The 20498-nt window shown below is 46.0% G+C and overlaps 1 protein-coding gene across 2 annotated transcripts in view; it reads right to left on the bottom strand.

The window, feature by feature from the left end:
* Positions 1-20498, bottom strand: part of LOC102105551 (contactin-4) — a 267243-nt gene that overhangs the window by 4685 nt on the left and 242060 nt on the right. For both annotated transcript variants that reach the window (XM_088061668.1, XM_088061669.1), the window contains 8 exons: positions 7809-7984; positions 6622-6742; positions 5361-5519; positions 3518-3667; positions 3062-3132; positions 1369-1603; positions 766-881; positions 23-209 (listed from right to left, as the gene is read on the bottom strand). In XM_088061668.1, the coding sequence (XP_087917794.1) occupies positions 23-209; positions 766-881; positions 1369-1603; positions 3062-3132; positions 3518-3667; positions 5361-5519; positions 6622-6742; positions 7809-7984 (1215 nt within the window). The remainder of the gene's footprint in view (positions 1-22; positions 210-765; positions 882-1368; positions 1604-3061; positions 3133-3517; positions 3668-5360; positions 5520-6621; positions 6743-7808; positions 7985-20498) is intronic.

Raw genomic sequence — 20498 nt, 5'->3', positions numbered from 1 at the left:
GGGCATCCGTGCCAAGACTCACGTGGCTTTTTGGTGGTGACGTTGACGGCGGCGCTGGAGGGGCCGGTGCCGGCCGTGTTGTAGGCCCTGACTGCCAGGTGGTAGAGGGCATTGCCCCTCAGGTTGCTGACTTTTGTGGAGGTTTGGTTCCCAACCGTCCGGATCCTTTTGGCGTTCTCCTCCTTCTCGTCGTGCCGCCAGCAGCGCACCTGGGGGGCAGAGCAGGGCTGTGGCACTGCCCACCCCAGAGGGGCTGGCAGCACCCATTCCTTCCTGTCACCAACCCAGATCTGCTCCCAGGGACACCTCCTGCTCCCTGCCACCATCCCTGGCCCTGCTGGGCACCAGCCTGGCTCCCCTCCCCAAGCCTGGCCATGGCAGCACCTCCAGGGAGGGCTCCGCTTCCAGCAGACCCCACACAGAAAGGTGGAATTTCTAACCTTGTGAGGGAAGGGTGGAATTTCTAACCTTGTGAGAGAAGGGTGGAATTTCTAACCTTGTGAGGGAAGGGTGGAATTTCTAACCTTGTGAGAGAAGGGTGGAATTTCTAACCTTGTGAGAGAAGGGTGGAATTTTTAACCTTGTGAGAGAAAGGTGGAATTTTTAACCTTGTGAGAGAAAGGTGGAATTTTAACCATAAGATGTCTGTGCACTAAAGAGGCAGAGAGAAGCAAATCCACTTTAGGAACACACCCATGGCAGGAGGAGCAGCACGAGGACATCTCTGTGTCCCCTCAAGGAAGGATCCTGCGCTGTTTCCCATACCTCATATCCCTGTATTCTTCCTTTGTGCTGGTTCTCCCACGGGGGAGCCCAAGAAACTTCCACGTCTGAGGCAGAAACACTTCTGGCCAAAACAGTGGTGGGGGCTCTGGTCGGCTCTGGGCAGTTAAAAGCAGAAGTAAGACTTTTCAATTCTATGTTCAATTAGTCCCAAACACCAGGGGAATTATTTTCCTCATTGCACAAGGAAGGAAGCAAACAAATGTCCACGTTTCAAACCGATGGCCTGTCAGGCTGTGCCGGGCCTCTCCCTCAGAAATAATAAGCTGTCATTACTAAACTCAGCCCAGGATACCATGTACTGTAATTAGGACAAGTAAGAACATTTTCTAATCAGTGGACATTAATTCATGCTAAATCTCCACGGAATTCTTCCCAGATTACATATTACTTTTCCATTAATATCAAAAGATTTCATTACGATTAACGTTATTTTAATGGCTATGAGAAGAATTAATCACGGTTCGCCATTTATTATAAACCAGAGTGGGGCTGAGGTATCAAAGGATGCGTCAAGGTGGAGACCAAAGCCCTTCAGAGCCTGAAAGGGAGGAGGGAGAGGAGGTGGGGAGGGCTCATCTCTACCTTCCTCTGCCGAGTAGACGACGGTGACGGGGCTGAAGGAGCCTTCCCCCTTGTTGTTGTAGACGCCCACTTTGACCTCGTAGGGCGAGAAGGGCGGCAGGCTCTCGTTGCGGAACACGTAGCGGGCGGCATCCGGCGAGGCCACCACCGTCTGCATCCAGCTGACCGTGCCCAGGGGCCGGAAAGCCACCACGTAGCCAAAGCCACCCCCGTTCTGCAGCTCCTCGGGCACCGTCTGTGGGCAGGGACAAACAGCGGCTTCAGCGCACGCCGAGCGCCCCGCCGCGCCCCCGGCATTCCTCTCGGTCCTCTGCCTTCACAGCCTGGACTTGATGATCTCAGAGATCTTTTCCAACCTAGTTAATTGATTCTGTGATGATTCTGTGAACACAGCACTGGACGGAGGTGCAGGAGGTCCTGTGTCACATCCAACAAGAATTCATCCCATCCTGCCTGCACCAGAGCCTTTCTGCTCCATGGCAGAAACACGCTTCCACACTGAAACACGAAGCAGCACCTCCAGAAGACACTTCTCCTGAAGCTTATTTCCCCTCCCTCCCTGACCAGATGGGGCCTGCATTTCTGATGTAATTTCAGGCTTGGTGAAGAGCCTGAGGTTTGTTCTGTTCCTGCTTTCCCAACACACGTGCTGCCGCTCTCAGGCCTTTGGGATCACACGTGAACAAAGAACACACCCTACACACTGACACTTCCTACTCTGAGGCTTGCAGCCCCCTAAAAAGCTGCACTAAACCCAAAGGTTCCAGTATTAAAATAATCCATAATTATGGGTCACCTTAATCCCTGAGATGTCCATGGAGCTTCAGCCTGGGTTACTACTGGTGACTGCATCCTGCTCTGTGCTGTAGGGCTCACATAAAGAAAAGGCCTCTGGACATTTAAAAGAGTAAAACCACTCTTTATCAAAATGCAAATGATATTTTGTGCAAATTACATCTCGAACCAATGGCTGATGTTCTGGCCATGTGTGTTTTTGAAACATATTGCAGTATCTTTAGGAGACACGGCGTAACTAATTAGTCCAACAGAGGAGGAAATTTAGCACATTGAGCTGTGTGGTGAGGACAAAAACCCATTTATAGGTTTTTAATAACCTCAAGAATAACTCTGGCGATTCATTCTGCCAGCTTGGTCAGAAATAGTGCTAAATGGAAGTGTTAGCACGTCTGGTGGAGTTCATTATTAGGAGAAATATGCCAGCTGCATTGCATCACAACACAAAAATATGAGCAGACAAATGACTAAAGTTCTAACCCCGTCTGCCTTAAGGAATATTAAACATTTCCCATCTCTGCATCTCCTCTCGCTGGCTGCCATCAGCAGCAATGAAAGCCAGCCTGCCCTGTGCTGGCTCTGATCTGTTTGCTGCCTCATATCCCAGGCAGGAGGAGGGAGGAAGCTGGGAGCCAGCACTGCGATTCTCCACCAGCTCAGGATGTTCCAAGCTTGGTTTATCCCTTGGGCACCCACATTTTGTCGTGTGGGTGTGCTGGGAGTCAAGGGGAGCTGAGCTGGTGGCAGATCCTGCTCCCCATGGCCCCTGCTCCCCACTTCCCTGGGGCTGGGCCCATCCTTTAGCTCCATCTGCTCAGCTGGGCTGTTTTTAGCACACAATCTGGGCTTTTTGACTGCCAACCCTTCGAAATCCACAGAAGGCTGGAGTGAGACTCACCTCCCAGGTAATGACCAGCTCAGACTTGCTGCCTCCACCTCCACTGACATTAGCTGGGGTCACCTCAGGGACTGCAAAAAAAATAAATGCAGAAGATGGATGTGACAGCTTTGAAACCCAAAATCCACATGGAGATGGAACAGAGCAGCAGGACACTGCTGGCCTTCCCCTGCTGGTGCCAGCAACTGTTAAAATGACTAATTTGCCATGGCAAACAGCACATTAAAAGTATGTCAATAATAGTATATTAAAAGTATGTCAATTAACTTGTGTATTCAGTCTCTAATTGTTTAGTTTAAACATTGAAAAAGATCTTTTATTTATTTTCCCGTTTCACATTCGTTTCCTCCATGGGCTCCAACAGAACAGAGGAGCCACCTGCCCACAGCTGAGGGATCTTTTGGCATTTATCCCCCAAGGATTTCCCCCTCAGCTCCTCTGCCCAGCACTACTTACGAGCTTCCTCGGTTCTTCTCTTCTCGGAGGGCCTGCTGGGCTCCCCGATCCCGATCAGGTTGGCAGCCACCACTCTGAACTCGTACTCCACCCACGGGTTCAGCCCCACCACCGTGGCCGTGAACGTCCTGCCGTCGATGATCTCTGGGACTGGGGGTGCAAGGAAACCCACTGGCATGTTAAAATACTGCTGGCGAAAAGGCACAGGGAAATCTCATTTCTTTAAAGGTGAGGGCTTAATGTAAGTACCAAGAAGGGTTGGTAAACTTTCTCTGATTTTTCTAATGTTTTGCCAAGTGCAAAGAAGTGAAAGAGGCAGCATTAACCCCCTGTGCACTAAACCCCCGTGCTTTTAGCCCAGAAATTCCTGCCATTAAAGAGTTTCTCCAAAATTGCCAGAGTTTGGAAACAAAGTGTCAAGACACCAGGTTTGGAGGGCGTTTATTTTTCTCTTTTTGAAACACACTGTTGTCTCTGTTTAATGGTTGCTGGAACAAAATTAACCTCTGACGGAATGAGCAATTACACCATGGGATTTTTCCCCTCTATCAGGAAAATAATTCTCCTTAAAGATGGGCTGGATGACACGGGCTGTCCCTGAGGGATGTCTTTATAGGCCACAATTACTGTTGTATATCTCCAGCACAGCAACAAGAGATAGGAATTCATTCTGTTTTCCCTTAAACATTCATGAGAAAAATGGGTGAGTAATGGCACTGGCTGCACCCTAAATCTTTGGGTTGCCAAACCTGAAACCAGTTAATAAGAGCAGTGCTCTGCAGCCAGGGAAATTGCATTTCACATCAGGGTCTGGTCCAAGCAGCTCGGTGTGGGGGCTGAGGTGTTACAGGTAGGTAAAAACCTTCTAAAAGAAAGGCCTTGTAAAACCAGGCTTTATTTTTTTTATTATTTTTTAAATTATTTAAATTTTTATTATTTATTTTATTATTTATTATATTATTTTATTTTTTTATTTTATTTATTACTTAGGCTGAGCTGAAAGCTAGCCTGATAAGGTCTTGTGAGAAACCTGTCAGCTTTCATAAGACTGGAACTCACTGTAACAGTGAAAATCTACTTATTCCCTTAAGAAAAAGTTATAGAGATGAAAATCAGTTTACATAACAAGCTGTTCTTATGAAAGAAACAATTTATATCTTTAAAAATAAGAAGTCTATCCTGTGAGAATCTGTGCAGAAAAAATGTAAACTATCTAAAAAAGAGAAAAGTTTGCTGAACATGTGCCCTAACCATTACCAACCAGTAAAGTGAATTTCAAGAGATTATTGGCTAGCCAGATTCCAACACAGTATCTTCTGATATTCCTATAAATATAAACTAAATAAATAATAATAATGAAATAACAACAACAACAAAAAAAATTATAAATAATAAAAATAATAATTAATAAATTAAATAATAAAATAAGAAAAATGAAATATTAATAAAAGAATAAGATAATAAATAATAAATAATAAATAAACAAAAGAATAATAATCAATTTAATAAAAAAATAAAATAATGATGAATAAAATAATAATAAAAAATAAATAAAAAATTAGAATAATAGAAAAATAAAATAAATAAATGAATAAATAATTTTAAAAATAAACAAAATAATGATAAATAAAATAATAAATAAATAAAATAATAAATAAATAAAATAATGAATAAAATAAATAATAAAATAAAAAATAAAATAAAATAACAGAAAAATAAAATAATAAACAAATAAAAGAAATAAAAATTCTACACCAAGAAACAGTGTCATTTCCATCTCCACATGGCACTGAGGGGTGGGTTTGCCATCCCTGGAGCTCCCTGTGCCAGGTGAGGACCTTACCTGTGCTCACTGCCTGCCAGCCCACCGAGAAGGGCGTGCGTGCCTGCACCACGTACATGGTGATGGGGCTGTGGTTGTCTGCCCCCGGCCTCCAGGACAGCTGGGCCGTGGTGTCTGTCACCTCATCGATGGTCACAGCCTCGGGGGGCCCCGGGGGACCTGTGGGACCGCAGCAGAACCCCAGTGACTCGAGGGGGAGAGAGGGGACGGGTCCCTGCACAGCAGCTGGGGCAGCTGCAGCTCTCCCTGCCTGCCTGGGGCTGGGAGCAGTGTGGTGGCAGAGATCAGGATGTTCTGTCTCCCTGCTGGGTGTTTTTAACCACTGAGGCTCTGCAGGGAGCCCCAGGCAGGGAGAGACCTCTCTGCTCCATCCCACGGCCTTTGCTGCCGGAGCGATGCCCGAGGTTCAGTCTGCTCCCACCTCGGACATCACAGAAGGGTTTGTGCTGGAAGGGACCTTAAATCCCATCCTGTCCCACCCCTGCCATGGCAGGGACACCTCCCACTGTTCCAGGTGCTCCAGCCCTGTCCAGCCTGGCCTTGGACTCCTCCAGGGGCAGCCACAGCTGCCCTGGGCACCCTGAGCACCCTGGGGCACCCTATGCCAGTGTTCTAACACCCCTGGTGTTTTTAGGGAGTGACAAGATCAGGACTTTTCTTATCATCAAGGGTTATCTCATTTAATGAGAACTGAATATTCCTCTTGTTTATGAGAACCAAGGGTAGCAAGAACAGAGCAGCACCCAAATTTTCCTTCCCCAAAGTGAACAAGCAGGGAAATATAAATCATATTTGTCATAAGGACACAGACTCAGGGTAATTAATTACAGCTCTGTTAAAGTCAAACTTACACATCACCTGTGCATGGTAATGAAGAGATCTCGATATATCAGTGGAGTTTAATAAGAATAAATCATGTTTATTCTGAAGAAGAATAACACTGTTTGGCAGAATTGCTGCCAATAGCTGGATGCTGCTCCTGCTGCTCAGTCCATGGCACAAATGAGCTCAGTGGGTGCAGGGCTGGCATTCAGGATGTGAACAAGTAGCAGGGATGTGTGGGCTGGCTCTGTTCTGGGAGCATCTGAAACACCTGACATGCTCTGGTGGGTGCTGTGAACCCCAGTGTGCACTCAGAGCTTTTCCCTCAGATTGATTACAAGGTGTGGGGCTGTCTCTGAGCCCAGGTATTGCAGAAGGCAGGAAATCAAATAAAATAAATTCTATGACAACACCAACAACAGCAGCAAAATTCAAATACCTCTTACAATCAGGTCTGCAGCAGCTGAGAGCTTGTCCACACTTGTTTGCACCATGCAGACGTATTTCCCTGCATGCTTCAGCTGGATGCTCCTGATCATCAAATCGCCAGCTGAATCCTGCTGATAAAGTAGGGAAAAGTGGTTACAATTACTTTTTAATGAGCCCTAAACATCATTATCACATGAAGGACACCATGACTAATGGATTTACTTTATGCTGGCTGATGAGAGCATCACCAAGCAAGCCATGGCTTGTTAAAATGATGGGAGTCTGCCTGGAAAGTAAGAGAGGGAGCATCCCTAAAATTCTGGCTCCTCCAGGGAGCAGGGCTGGGGGCTGTCAAGTACTTTCCCCATTAAAACAAAGTGACAGTGTAGGACAGGTTCACTCTGATTCCTCCTTTTTCTCTCTGGATATCGGATTTTTACCCTCTCTGACATCCAGGGGCCCAGGCTGTGTCTCCATCTCTCCTGCAAGGGAAGCCCAGCCCAAATCTGGAGGTATCAGCAGTAGTTTCACATCTTTGTGTGCCAGCCAGCATTTTGATTGCCCAGCATTTTTGTGCTAAAGATCACGAGAACAGCACTCTGTGAGGAAATCTTGCATCACACACCAGCAGTAATTTGTTTTCCAAACGCCAAGTGCATGTCTGATTAACTGGTGAATAGAACTAATTAGATTTCTGCATGTATTGGATGCTGAGAACCTCTCTCAATTTCTCTCCAGACACAAAGCATTCAATAGATTGGAAATCTCAGGGTAATCTCATGGTTCTGGCCTTTGGACTGAGGAATATGAATAAAGTTTGTAATTTTAGCTTTGTGGGCCAAAACAGGAGCAGTCACCCTGTAAAGCCATGGCTGCTGCTGCGAGCTCTGGGCAGCAATCTGGGAGTTCATCTTTAAATGATTTTTTTTAAGGGATAAGAGAAAGGCTTGGAAATGGTATCTGCTTTTCCTTTCAGCATTAAATTTCACTCCTGACAAATATAAACATGAACTGTCACTATGCCCAAGACCTGTTGCTCTCTAAAACCTCCCTCAGAGCAACATTCAAAACCCTTCCCAGTTTTCTACCTCTGCTGAAAATTGTCCATTTCTTTCCTCCTTTTTCTTGCTGCCTTCTTCCAGTTCCTCCTGTTAGCAGCCTTTTCTACATTCCCACCTTGTCAGATTTAATACTTACCCCTCCCACCCTTTCAAAGTGATCCCCATCTTTCTCAAAGTCGATCAGGTGCCCGTTGAAGGACCAGGTGAACACGATGTCCAGGGAGTGGTCGTGGGACACCTGGCAAGGCAGGACGATGCTTTCTCCAACTGTGACATCCATGCTGAAAGGGGACACCATGACCCGGGTTGGATCTACAAACAACAAAGAAATGGGGAAAAAGAAAAAAAAAAAAGATTATTCTTGTTCTCCTGAGGAGCAGAGACTGGGCTGAGAGAGATCCTAAGCACTGATCACTCAGGAAAGTCCTTAAATCAACAAGTGAATTATTCCATCTTTGGGTTTATCTTTTCTCTAGTTATTGGATTAAAACACTTCATAAACTCCCCAGAATCCTTTTCCAGTCACCATCCTGATGAAGGAGGAAAGAAAAGGCTGGAAAAGATCTGAAAGGCTCAATTAAATCTTTTTATCAGAGATTCTCTCATTTGAATCTTCTCACTTCAAGCGTTCTTCCACACCCATGCATCGCTCACCGTGGTTATCAAAAATCTGTTCTGTTGTTCCCAAATTAAATATAAAACCTCCAAAACCAGAATAAAAAGGATGTATTAAAACCAGGAGTTTTTAATGTGGCCATACCTGGAAAGGCAAAGATCAGGCTGAGATTATTGTTATGCTGTTTACTGGGAGCTGGCCACGCTCTCTGATGGATGATTTCACATCTCAAATCCTTCCCTTGTGCAGGGAGGGCCCCCACAAAGAATAAATATAAAAGATGAGTGATGCCAACAGAACCTTGCACTGCACAGAGCCCAAAGCCCTGCTGGGGTGTGGGCAGGGCCATTGCAGGGGGCTGAGGCAGAAGGAGGCTCCAAACCAGGACATTTCCAAAGGGAAACCCCAGACACGGAGCAGGTTCTGTGTCAAACACAGGCAGCAGCTCCACCCTCATTCAGGACTAATCCCTGTCACAGCTGGAGCTCCACAGCTCCTTTACCACTGGTTTAATTGTCTATTTTTCACCTCAGTGTGAGCAGAGTGTGGCACAGAAAGATGAGCCACGACACATTATGCAGACTCCAGCTCCTCGTCTGTGCCTGTGAATTCCCTCTGCCTCTAAAGTTAACATTTCTCTTCCATTTCTGTTGACAAAAATGCAGCAATTTTTTCAACAGGGCCTCAGAGGAAATGAAAAAGAGAAAAAATATTGCTTAACAATGAGAGCAAAAGTCTGAAAATCATACAGAGATAGATATTTTTGCTTATTCCAAAAATCTACTCTGCACAGCTGTCATGCTAAAATAATACCAACATTACTCAATCTCTGGTACATGACACCAAAATCTTAACTACTTCTTCCTGAGCCTATTTCCCACCTGCTTAATTCCCTGCTAAATTAATGAAGATACAGCCACACAGATAGGGACTGGGCAGAACTGCTCAGGGAATGCAAAACTGTTCCTGGATTTTCAACCTTATCAAAACTCTACAGGAGGTGGGGAGAAGGATTTTGTTCCTGTCTGTAGAGATTTCAGATCAAATCCTCTGGGGCTTGGCTGTATTATCTTGGACAAATTTCATTTGTCTGTTATTTTGTTCACTTGTGACCAAACAGAGGAACTCTTAGAACAACTGTTATGACACTTAATTAGTCAGTTAATGAATTAATACATTACATATTTCTCAGGTGTTTATAAACACAAAAAGAATGAATAATATAAAGACTATAAGTATATAGAACAGTATATATATAATTTTATAGAATTTTAGAAAATAGAATAGATTCTAGAATATAGAAATCTGGTATGTAATTTCTATTCTACAGAATTCTATAGAATACTATAGAATTCCATACAATTATATTGTAGAATATATTAGATACATAATTAGATATATATATATACAAAATATTCTTTATGGAATATTTATATTCTAGAATATAGTTAGAATATTATAGGTTTATACAACCTATAGGTTATAGGTTTATATAAACATAGAGAATATTAAATATAATAGAATTCTAGGATTTCTATAAAAGATATCAAGAAATGGGTGTTTGCTGCAGGTGCTGTAGGAACTGTGAGTGCTCGGTGCTCCCACAAATGCCTGCAGGTTTCATGGAATCATGGAATTATTTAACTTGGAAAAGATCTTTTAAGGTCACCAACCACTCCTCACCCCTGCCAAGGCCACCAGTGTCCCACGTCCCAGCTGCCACATCCAGACCTCTGTTAAATCCCCCGGGGCTCCACCCCTGCCCTGGGCAGCACAGAGCTTTCCATGGGGAATTCCTGCTGATGCCCAGCCGTGCCTGTTGCTGCTGGGATTGGATCCTGCATCCCTGGGGTGGGATCCTGCATCTTTGGGATGGGATCCTGCATCCTTGAGATGGGATCCTGCATCCCTGGGATGGGATCCTGCATCCCTGGGGTGGGATCCTGCATCCTTGAGATGGGATCCTGCATCCCTGGGATTGGATCCTGCATCCCTGGGGTGGGATCCTGCATCCCTGGGATTGGATCCTGCATCCCTGGGATTGGATCCTGCATCCCTGGGATGGGATCCTGCATCCCTGGGATGGGATCCTGCATCTTTGGGATAGGATCCTGCATCCCTGGGAGCGCAGCTGGATGTGCAGGCACGTCTGTAGGTGTCACTGAAGGCTCGGGAACAGCAGAGCTCCTTCCCTGCCTTCCTTCCACGCCAGCGCTCTCGGGAGGACGCTCTCGGTGTGACAGAGGCGGCACTTCCCGGTTTTCCATGGTTTTTCCAGTCCTGCTGGAGCTGAGCCAGAGGCTCTGAGCAGCCCGAGAGCTCCTGGGGATGGTCCCCGGCCGGAGCGAAGCCTCTGGGTGTCCATCCCCCAGCCAGCCTCCTGCTGGTCCCCCCAGCTCGTCCCCGCTCCTTCATCCTGCCCGAAATCCCCATTTTCCTGCCCGAAATCCCCATTTTCCTGCCCGAAATCCCCATTTTCCTGCCCGAAATCCCCATTTTCCTGCCTCACCGCCCTCGGCTTCACCGCTGCAGCGCGGCGCCGAGAACTCGGCGTTCTTCTGGCTCAGGGAATGGATTTGGTTTGTCCTGCAAGAGATTTTAACAAAGTTTCCTTTCTTCATTAGAAGAGAGGGAGCCGAGCAGCACCTCCCATCCGTGGGAAGGCTGGAATTGCTTCCCTTCCCTCCTCTTTCAGCTGCCCATCATCAGCCGTGATGCATCTCCCGACTCTTCGGGGGTGCATTTTGGGATGCTGGGATGCATTTTGGGATGCTGGGATGCATTTTGGGATGCTGGGATGCATTTCGGGATGTATTTCCAGTTGCCCCAGCCAGGCTGCAGGGCCGAGGGCAGGGTCTGGGGGTCACAAGGAGCCCGATGTGCCAGGGAATCACCCGATGGATCGGGTGTCCCTCGGGAGCAGGATTTGTTTAGGGTGAGCAGCTCTGCCTGTGGCACAAACCTCAGCAGAGGCTGACACACACAGATGACGAGGTGGACTCAGCATCCTGGGAAAAACGACTTTCCTGGTAAATTTTAGAAGGTTTAATAAAAAAGTCAGTAGAAGGCAAAGACAATAAGGCAAAGGGTTAAAACAGCCAGGAACCTGGTTCTCTGCCAAGAGCACCCCTGGTGTTTTGGAAACACCCTTTATATTCCATTGCTAGTGCATCACCTGATGCATATTCATAGACTTGATGCTCATTCAAACTTTTCCATTAACTACTTTACATTTTCCAGCACGTTTAGCATGGCCACTCCTTGGCTCCACCTGTTTAGAGCATTTGTGTGTCTTGGCTTGTGGCTTGAATTCTCTTCTTATCACCTTTTAATTTGGGCCTTGGCTGGGTCTTTCCAGGGGTGCTGAGTGTTGATAGCAGCAGGGTCCCCATCATCTGTTCACTGCAGTTATCCCAACCGAGCAGACACTTCAAATGTGCTGTACTGACTATCACAGCAAAGCCATTTTAACATTATACATGTAGCACTCATCTGGATAATTTCAAAAAGCCAATATTACACTGTGTACCTATACCAATCCCGTTCCCAGGTTGGCTCAGCCCTGGGGGCTGTGGGAGCCTCTCCAGGGATGGATTCAGCAGCACCTTGCAGGTGAGGATATCCAAACCCTCAACAGCAGATCTGTGCTGCCAGCCCTGCTGCTGGAGGGACACACAGAGCCTGACTGGAACAAAAATCCAACCTGGAAATGCTCAGGGGATGCAGCTCCTGTTGCTGGCCTCGAATCGGTGCAATTGAGCATTCAGAGGCAGATTAAAAAGGGAAGGGATAATGTCAGCATTTCCAAGGCTGGCTGCAGCTAATACCTAAATGCTTATTTAGACATCTATCCCAGCACACAGGAGGAGGTCGAAGGAGAAGGAACAGAAGGGAATACTCAGGTTTTGACATATTTATCCAGCATGAAAACCCTGAAAAAATCACAACTGCCCTCCGCAGCCTCCAGATGAGCAGTGCTTTCAGACTGTCCTGCTTCTAAAGGAAATGTTCCAAAGGCTTATTCCTTCCTTTCTTCTTCCAGCCTTGCCTTCATTCCAGTTTGCACTTCCCTGCTGCTGGGGAGCAAATGGGAATGTTGTACAAGATCCTACAGAATCATGGAATAATTAAGGTTGTAAAAGACTCCCAAGATCATGAAGTCCTAACTTCAGCCTGCTCTGAGCTCTGCAGCGTGTGTCTCTTTCCCATTCCCTCTTTGCCTGAGTAGGGAAGGTCTGTTGGAAATTCTCCTGACTGCTGATATTCCTTACGAGGACCTGGGCAGATAAACAGCAATTTCCAGTTTGATTAACCAGCTAATTACCTAATTCTCTCAGATTAGAGTTACAGTGTTAAAGATGCAGATATATTTTTCCTTATTTGCATAAATAATTTCCTGTAGAAGATTTTAAGATGTGTTTTTCTTGTAGATGAACTCTAACTCAAGCATTTGGGACTCATTTTCTTTTTCTTTTTTTTTTGAATACCAGCATATTTACCAATTCCATTTTGGCTTTTATCAGTGGGAGTTAATAAATGCAATTTCAGATCAATGTCCTCTATTTGCAATGACATTTTACATTGTTGTATTGATTCCAAGGCAAATCGTGTCTGGAGATAATAAAAATCAATCCTGGAAGATCTGGTTTCTATGAGCAACCAAAGAATCAAAGTCCAATACATGAAAATACTCAAATGTGCTCTATTTTTTTTTTTTTTTCCTTCCTTTGTGAATGAAATATTTCTCCAGGGCCATAAAGTCAAAAGCCTCTGAGACCTGACTGGTGAAACTTCTGGGAGCTCTGAGTGCTCTGTCCTCACTGAGATGTGCAGGAGAGAGCAAAATACAACTCTGAATTAAAGAGATTAAAACCCAGTGAATGACTGAACACATAGAGGAATTAGCAGAGCAAATTACAGCTGAATAGATTGAGTACTTCATGGGGCATGGCCAAAATTGAGATGAAAAAGAAATGGGGAAAAGGTTAAGTATTTACAGTATTTGGCTTTTAAAATATCCCACCTGTGAGCTGTGATGAGTCACACAGATGCTTTCAGGAACAGGCACTTGGCTTTTATGCCTATATATCTCTTTTTTTCCCTCCAATCAGCTATTACACACATTCTTAACAGAAGATTCTGCAGCGTTTCCACCCTCTGGTGTGTACTATGGCAGTTCAGCCTAATAAAATATAATCCTATTAAAAGGAGACTATCGGTTTTGAAAAGGGACTTTAGGCCTGGGAATAAAGTCACTTAGCTCTGATTTTAGAAATATTTGTGATTGGTGATTAGAGCTTTCTGTGCCATCAGGCAGCACTGATCTCTGCAGTGAGAGGTGGCCCTGTGCTCAGCAGGGATCAGGGAAGGGAGGGATGGAACATCTGACCTTTCCTGGGAGAGCACAGACTCAATTCAGCCTCACACAGGGCTGAGCTGGGCCTTCAGGACACGCTAAAATTGCTTTGCTGAAGGAGGATCCTTATCTTGCCACTTGTTTGGCTTAAATCTCCCCACAGCAGTGCGGGGACATGGGATTGCTCCTAGCTGGGAGCCTGAGCCCCTTCGTCAGGAATTCTCAGGAATTTTGTCAGGAATTTTCTGTGAGGGAGGGAAAGGTTGTTGTAAGAGGAGACTTTGGCTGTTGCTCCCTGTGATCTGTCCCTTCCAAGTTTCATCCTCAGCTTCACTAAAGAGCTTCCCACAGACGGAAAACTCCACAAAGTTTGATGGCAGAGCCTCCCTGCCAGGAATGGATGTCCCCCACTGCCCAGAGGGGACTGCACTCTGCACGCCCCAATCTGCATTCCTTGGGTGGCTCAATAACAAATGAAAGTTAATTTAAATCTGAAAACACATTAAGGATGGAGCTGCACGGGAGGACACTGGGGAGGGGTGTGCCATTGGAGCAAATTCAAAGACAAAAAATATCTGAAAATACATCCACTCCAGCGAGAGTGCAGGGAGTGGGGAGAGGACCCAATACTCCACTTTAACCCCCATTTTACCCAGTGCAATGCAATCTGATCCAATCAAGCTCTCTCCATACAATTGTCACAAAGCAAATCACATGTAATGGGCTCTGGAGATGACAATCAAATCTGTCACTCAGGGAAATTTGTTCTTGCTCTTTGCGGCAGGATGCAACAGCGCCTGATTACACCAGGAACCTCAAACATCCTTCTCCAGCTCTGCATTGCAGACTGAAATAAAACCCACTTCACTCCAGAGCTGCCTCAAGTGAGATCTCTGTATTTGACAAACGATGCAGGCGTTGGTGACAATCTTTGTGGATAACCTGGGGAATTCAAGGCGTCACCTTTTGTGGGCTATTGATTGCGACGAGCCGATATCCGTCTTTTCGAGCACGGAATAATCTGCTGTCATTGCAGAAACGATGGCCATCTCGCAGAGAAGGTTAATCAGATACAGCAGAAATCATATCTAATCTGTGATAAATTGTGAGTCCCTCAGGGATCAATCACTGCTCTCCTCGTACCACAAACCAGGGGAATTGTGCAGATGTGATTCCATGGAGCCCATGGACACAAAACAACATTTTGCCCCTTGGAACAGTTCACCCTCTGGAGTTTGTTTGTTTATGGTGTTTTTAGGTGGTTTTAATAGTGATGATCATCAATCAAAAATTTCAGGAAGCAGCAGAGCAATAAAAATACAACATCCAGGCACTCAAACTGCAGAATCATGGAGTGACTGCCACTGTCTTTGCATTTTTAAGGCACAAGTGAGTATTTTAGGCCTTTCCCACGTGAATTCCATGCCTGTTACCCACTCTCCTCATCAGCACCGAGATGTTCAGAATTAGCTGCCATGACAGAATAAATCCCAAATTAAGAGTCATTAGAAGCAGATGCCTCTTGAGCTGTCAAACTTAGGGAACAGCCAGAAAATCCCTGGCTGGACTTTCCAGCTTCCCAGAGAATGATCCACAGCTTAACCATCCTTAATGTCACACAGATCAAGGCTGGCTGTGTCATCCCTGCCTTGGGATAAGCCAGGCTTGGTGTCCAGGACATTGATCAATCATTCATGATGACATGAATCATTCAAGACATTCATCTTCTCATTGTGGAAAGGGAACTGGAAGGGAGCACCTATGGATACCTCTGAAAACAGGAGAAGTTTTGACTATTTTTTTTACTTTTTTTTTTTTTTTGTAATTTTACTGTTCTCTTTTAACTCCTGGCAAATGCACATTGTCAGAAAGTACCTGTGAGTTTAAATCAAACAAAGCACAAAGCTGCAAACCTCAGGATGTTCCAGGTATCCAAAGAACCGAGCCAGGCACCGGGGAGAAGGGAAAGCAAAAGCAGGGGGTGATTTTATCTCTGTTCCCACAGGGAATGCATCCCAGCTGAGCACAGCAGTGACCCAGCCCCTCAAACACCAGTCTGAACATCCAGACTTTGAGTCACAGCCAAATCCAACTCAACAATTCCATCAAAAAGAGAATTAGATTAGCAAAAGAGAAGGAAGAGAGCCAAATGAAGAGGAAGGTTGCTCCGGTGTGGGCACAGACTTGGAGTAATTGGGAGTAAAATGAGTTCTTCTCCTCACTTTGTGTCTGACCTTGAGCAAGTCATTAAAAGTCTCTGCTGCCTTATTTGCCCAGCCTATAAAATGGATCAAGCCTTCATTAGGAGCTGTTTTGTCTCCCTGCACCACTGTGCACAGCAGATATTTTTATTTCAGATGAACTTTTTCTTGCATCCCCATTGAGGCCTCCACAGCAGCGTGAGCAAGTCTGACGCCCAAACCCCTATTACTGATCAAACCAGAGACCAGAACCAACCAAAAAAACACTGCAACAAAACTCCCTGGGCCGGAAAGGTCTCGTTTGTTTCCTGGTGAAGATGAGATTGGCTCACCATGCCCTGTGCTCCCTCCTAAGGAAGTGACTCGTTTTAATTAGCGGCACACAGAGAAGACAAACTTCACATTCTGAGGGCTCCTGCTTTGCTGCCTCGTGCTTGAGCCCTGCTGCTGATGTCAGGGGCAGGGTGGAGGCAGGACCACAGGTGAAATGAAAATAACAACCCCCAAGACCATTCCTCATTAGAACTTGCTCCAAATCCTCAGCGCCTTCTCTCCTGAATAAATCTTCCTCACAGAGCATCATTAAAAAGTGCCCCTGACATTTCTGCTGTTCCACCGCATTCTGCCTCAAATTAGCCACGAGTTTTTCTCATGTAAATAATTCCAAGGCCAGGATGAAGATCCAGCTTGGGAAGACACACACAGGGAAGAGGAGGAACAGCAGCTCCACCTCTCCTTTCAGCCTGGCTTCAGTGCTGGGGTCAGTCATGGTCTGGAGTTTTCTCCCAGACACTTCCACCTGTGGCTCTCTCCTGCAGGGAATGGTTTCATTGTCAGCTGCTCAGTTTAGCTCCCAGGACTAATGGATTTTTACAGAGACTTTTTGCTGTGCCCCTAGGATGGGAACTGAAATTTTCACTGCTGAAATACTGCTGATTTCCTAAATAAACTCTATATTCACATATATTCCTAACAAACCTGGAAGAAAACACCCTACAAATTGGATTGGTTCTTCATGGCCCACTTAAAAAACTTCAAATGAAAGCAAAATTCATATTCCAAGTGCATGTGTGACTGAGACAGAGACAACCAACCCAAGCCATGGCAAGCTGACGAAATTCCACGTATTTCAGAGCCCACCTGCTTCTGAGTCAGGAACATTTGGATTTTGGGATAAAGACAAGAGACTCCTGTCCCCATGTGATCTCTGATGGGATTGCTCATAATCTTGCACCAAAAAAAGGGAAAATCAGGTCACAGGAGTCCCTGAAGTTGAAGCACCTCCTCCCTGTCGTTCAGCAGAGCTGAACCCCTGATCTGAGACCCCCTGACCTGTCAGTGCCAGGCTGTATCTGGGTGCCACCTGGCTTTTATTATCTGATAAGGAACCTGTTGGCAATCCAGGCTCAGGGAGAAAAGCTCCCATCAGCTCAAATCCTCGGGTGTTTGGCTCTGCTAAACTGCTTCCAAAAGTGCTCCTGAGAAAATGCACAAAAGGACTGGGATTTCCCCAAACACTGTCCCAGATTCTCCTCTGCACCACTCTTCCTCCTCCCACCATGGAAAATGTGCTCTCTAAACATTTCCTCTGTCTCTTTGATGTTAAAAACATCACCCTCAGGCTGGTCTGCTCCGAGGCACTGATTTCAAGGATATAAAGTTCACTTTGTTCTCCCACATTGCTTCCTTACCCTCACCTGAGAGGGATCTCAGTCACTCCCAGCACAGCTGATGCTGAGATCACCATCTCCCCCACGCCAGGCACACGGGATGCCTGGAGAACTGGGGACAAGTGGCTCTGGGGACACTGCCACAGTGACCTCAGCCTTCTCTTTTGCTGCTTTCCCTTTGAGTATCACCCTAATTCACCCAGGATTTCTGGAATTCCCACAGAACTCCGGCCTGGAAGTTCATCCCACTGCACGCTTTGAAAGGAGGACAAGCTCTCTGTGTCCAAATTCTGTCCCAGAATAAATGTCCTGCACTAAAGTGCATTATTCTGTCCCAGAATAAATGTCCTGCACTAATGCAGGCTCAGAACCAGGATCTCCCCCAGCAAGGAGGAGATGTGGGACTGCATCCCATGGAATGCTGAGCACAGCTGCAAACGTCAAGTGCAGCTGTCATGTTCCATTTTCTGCCAGCCAGGGCAGCTCCACAGAGCTGAAAGCTCAAGGATCCAGAGCTCCCAGTGCCTGAAATTCCTGCTGGCTGGAGGGGCACACAGAGCTGCAGGAGATGGGATATGGCCCCTGATCTCCCAGCCTGGGGGAACAGGAGCATGAATTCCCAATACCAGTGCTGGACATAAGAGAATATCCTGAGCTGGACACTTCCACCATCCCACTTTGCTCCAAGCCCTGTCCAACCTGGCCTTGGACACTTCCAGGGATGGAGCAGCCACAGCTTCCCTGGGCACTCTGTGCCAGGGCCCCACTGCAAAATCATTTGTTAATTATGATTTCTGTCCAATCACACACATAAACACACTCACACTGCATTGACTTGGATTCAAATGTGACCTGTGGCTTTGTTTCAACCACGCTGGGCTTTCATTTGTATTCCAAAAGTGACAAATATTTTAACCTTTCTGAGATGCAGCGTGTTAAAATAAATTGAAGCGAGTTGATGAAAACTGTTAATTAACCTGCATTCATCTCATTAAGAGTCTGTGTTTAACCCACAGGTCGTCTCCTCTTCCAGCTGATGTATGGATCTCATCTTCTGTCAAGAGCTAAACAACTGAACCTCCTGCTTTTTTGGGAGAAGTCAGAAAAATTCCTAAAACAAAAGTGCTGAGCTTTTAGAGGCATTATTCTAAATTTTATATTTTTTTTTTTCCTGTGGTAGGAGAGGCTGCAGTAATGCTGACCCTGCAATACATTATGGGTTTAAGGAAAGAATACAGAACAAAAATACTGTTGGGTTTTTTTTCCCTCTACAGGTTATTCAGACATAATGGTTGAACTTTTCTAAAAATACAACTTTTTTCCACTTTATGTGCTGAATCAGGTGTGTCTAGAAGCAGCAGCACTCGCTGCTGTGTCGGTTCCATTATTTACCCGAGCAATTAGCAGTTTTAAGACCCTTGATGTGCCTGAAGGTTGGCTGGGGCTTGGAGGGAGTGAGGAGAAAGGAGAAGGAGGTGGGAGGGAATTCCCAAATGCAGAGGGAACATTTCCCAGCAGCTGCAGCCCCTCCATCACCACCCCCAGGTACCTGCAGAAGTTTCTCCCGGGGAGCCGATCGTTTGTATTTCCGCTTTGAAAAATATCACTCCAATAACGCCGGGGATCTGTCCAAAACTGGCACCACAGCAAGGCAGGAGGAGATCTATGCCTTTTAATATCAGCCCTTCACAGAGATGACTTTTATCATGTTAATGGCTAAATCACACTGATTGTGAAAGAGCCAAAATGAGGCAATTAGTAAGGCCTGTGACAGCCCCAGCAAACGACACACGAGGTTTGCAGTGGGAGCCAGATGGATATCTTCAATATATTTCTTATTGTCTGCTTGTGGTAATATGTTCAATTAAACTAAATCAGTACTACAGAAGAACCTCTGAATTGCCTGAAAAAAAAAAAAATTAATTGTCTGCTGCAAATTTAATGAAGCTTAACACTTGTGTTATGTTTACAAGTTTTATTTGTTATGAGCAGTAGGAGCTTACAAGAGAAAAAGAAACTCTGAACTTACTTCATTCAGCCAGCCCTGAGAGCAATGCACTGCTGTTTGATTTTATTACTGGGATTTGATTTCATTTACATCTCTCTCTCTGCCATTCACTGGTTTTGTCCTTAGCTGCTGACTGGGTTTTTTCTTTCCCCAGAAAGAAACTGAGAGCTCTCTCTGTGCTGCTCATTCACCGTTCTGTGACCCAAGTCTTGCTGAAATGTTTGGCCACAAACCTGTGACAGGAAATGTCCCCAAAGGGGCCACAGCTGCTCACTCTGACCCTCAGCATCATCATCATCCTCAGGGTGTCACTGCTCACAGATCACAGCAGCTGTGGGATCACAGAACCATGGAACATCCTGAGCTGGAAGGGACCCACAGGGCCCCTGGCCCTGCACAGACCCCCCAGATCCTCCCTGGGAGTGTTTCCTGGAGCTCTGGCAGCCTTGGGAATGTTCCCATTCCCTGGGGAAGAGCCTTTCCCTAAAACCCAACCCAGCTCCAGGAGCTGTCCCTGGGTGCTGTCCCTGTCCCAGAGCAGGGATCAGTTGTGTTTGCCAAGCTCACATTCAGAAAATCAGAAGCCAGAGGTGAGCAGCCCAGGGAGGGGAGGCTTTGGGGAAAGCTCAACAGCACGGGCACCATCTGCTTCTCATTTTGTCACTTCTGCCAGCTCAGAATAATCACAACCTTTTTGCTTCAATTAACTGTGAGAAAAATAGGGGTGCTGGCAGGATCCACAGCGATTTCCTTGGGCTGCTCTGGGGCTGAACTGATTTTTCTGACGACCTCAGGTCCTCACCTGGACAGAGCTGGGAGGGAAACCAGACTTTACCAGCCTTAGGTGCAACAAGAGCTGCAGCTGCCAGTGCTGAACTCAGACTGAGCCCCTCACACCTGCACAGGCCATGAGGATCAGCATCACACAGCAGCCTGGGTTGGAATGGACAGGGAAGGATAAAATCCTGATTAAAC

Source organism: Pseudopodoces humilis, chromosome 13, assembly GCF_049639895.1.
Source record: "Pseudopodoces humilis isolate 2021_Gansu_Grassland_sample_001 chromosome 13, ASM4963989v1, whole genome shotgun sequence".
Lineage (NCBI taxonomy): Eukaryota > Metazoa > Chordata > Aves > Passeriformes > Paridae > Pseudopodoces > Pseudopodoces humilis.
This window is presented reverse-complemented; position numbering and strand designations above follow the sequence as displayed.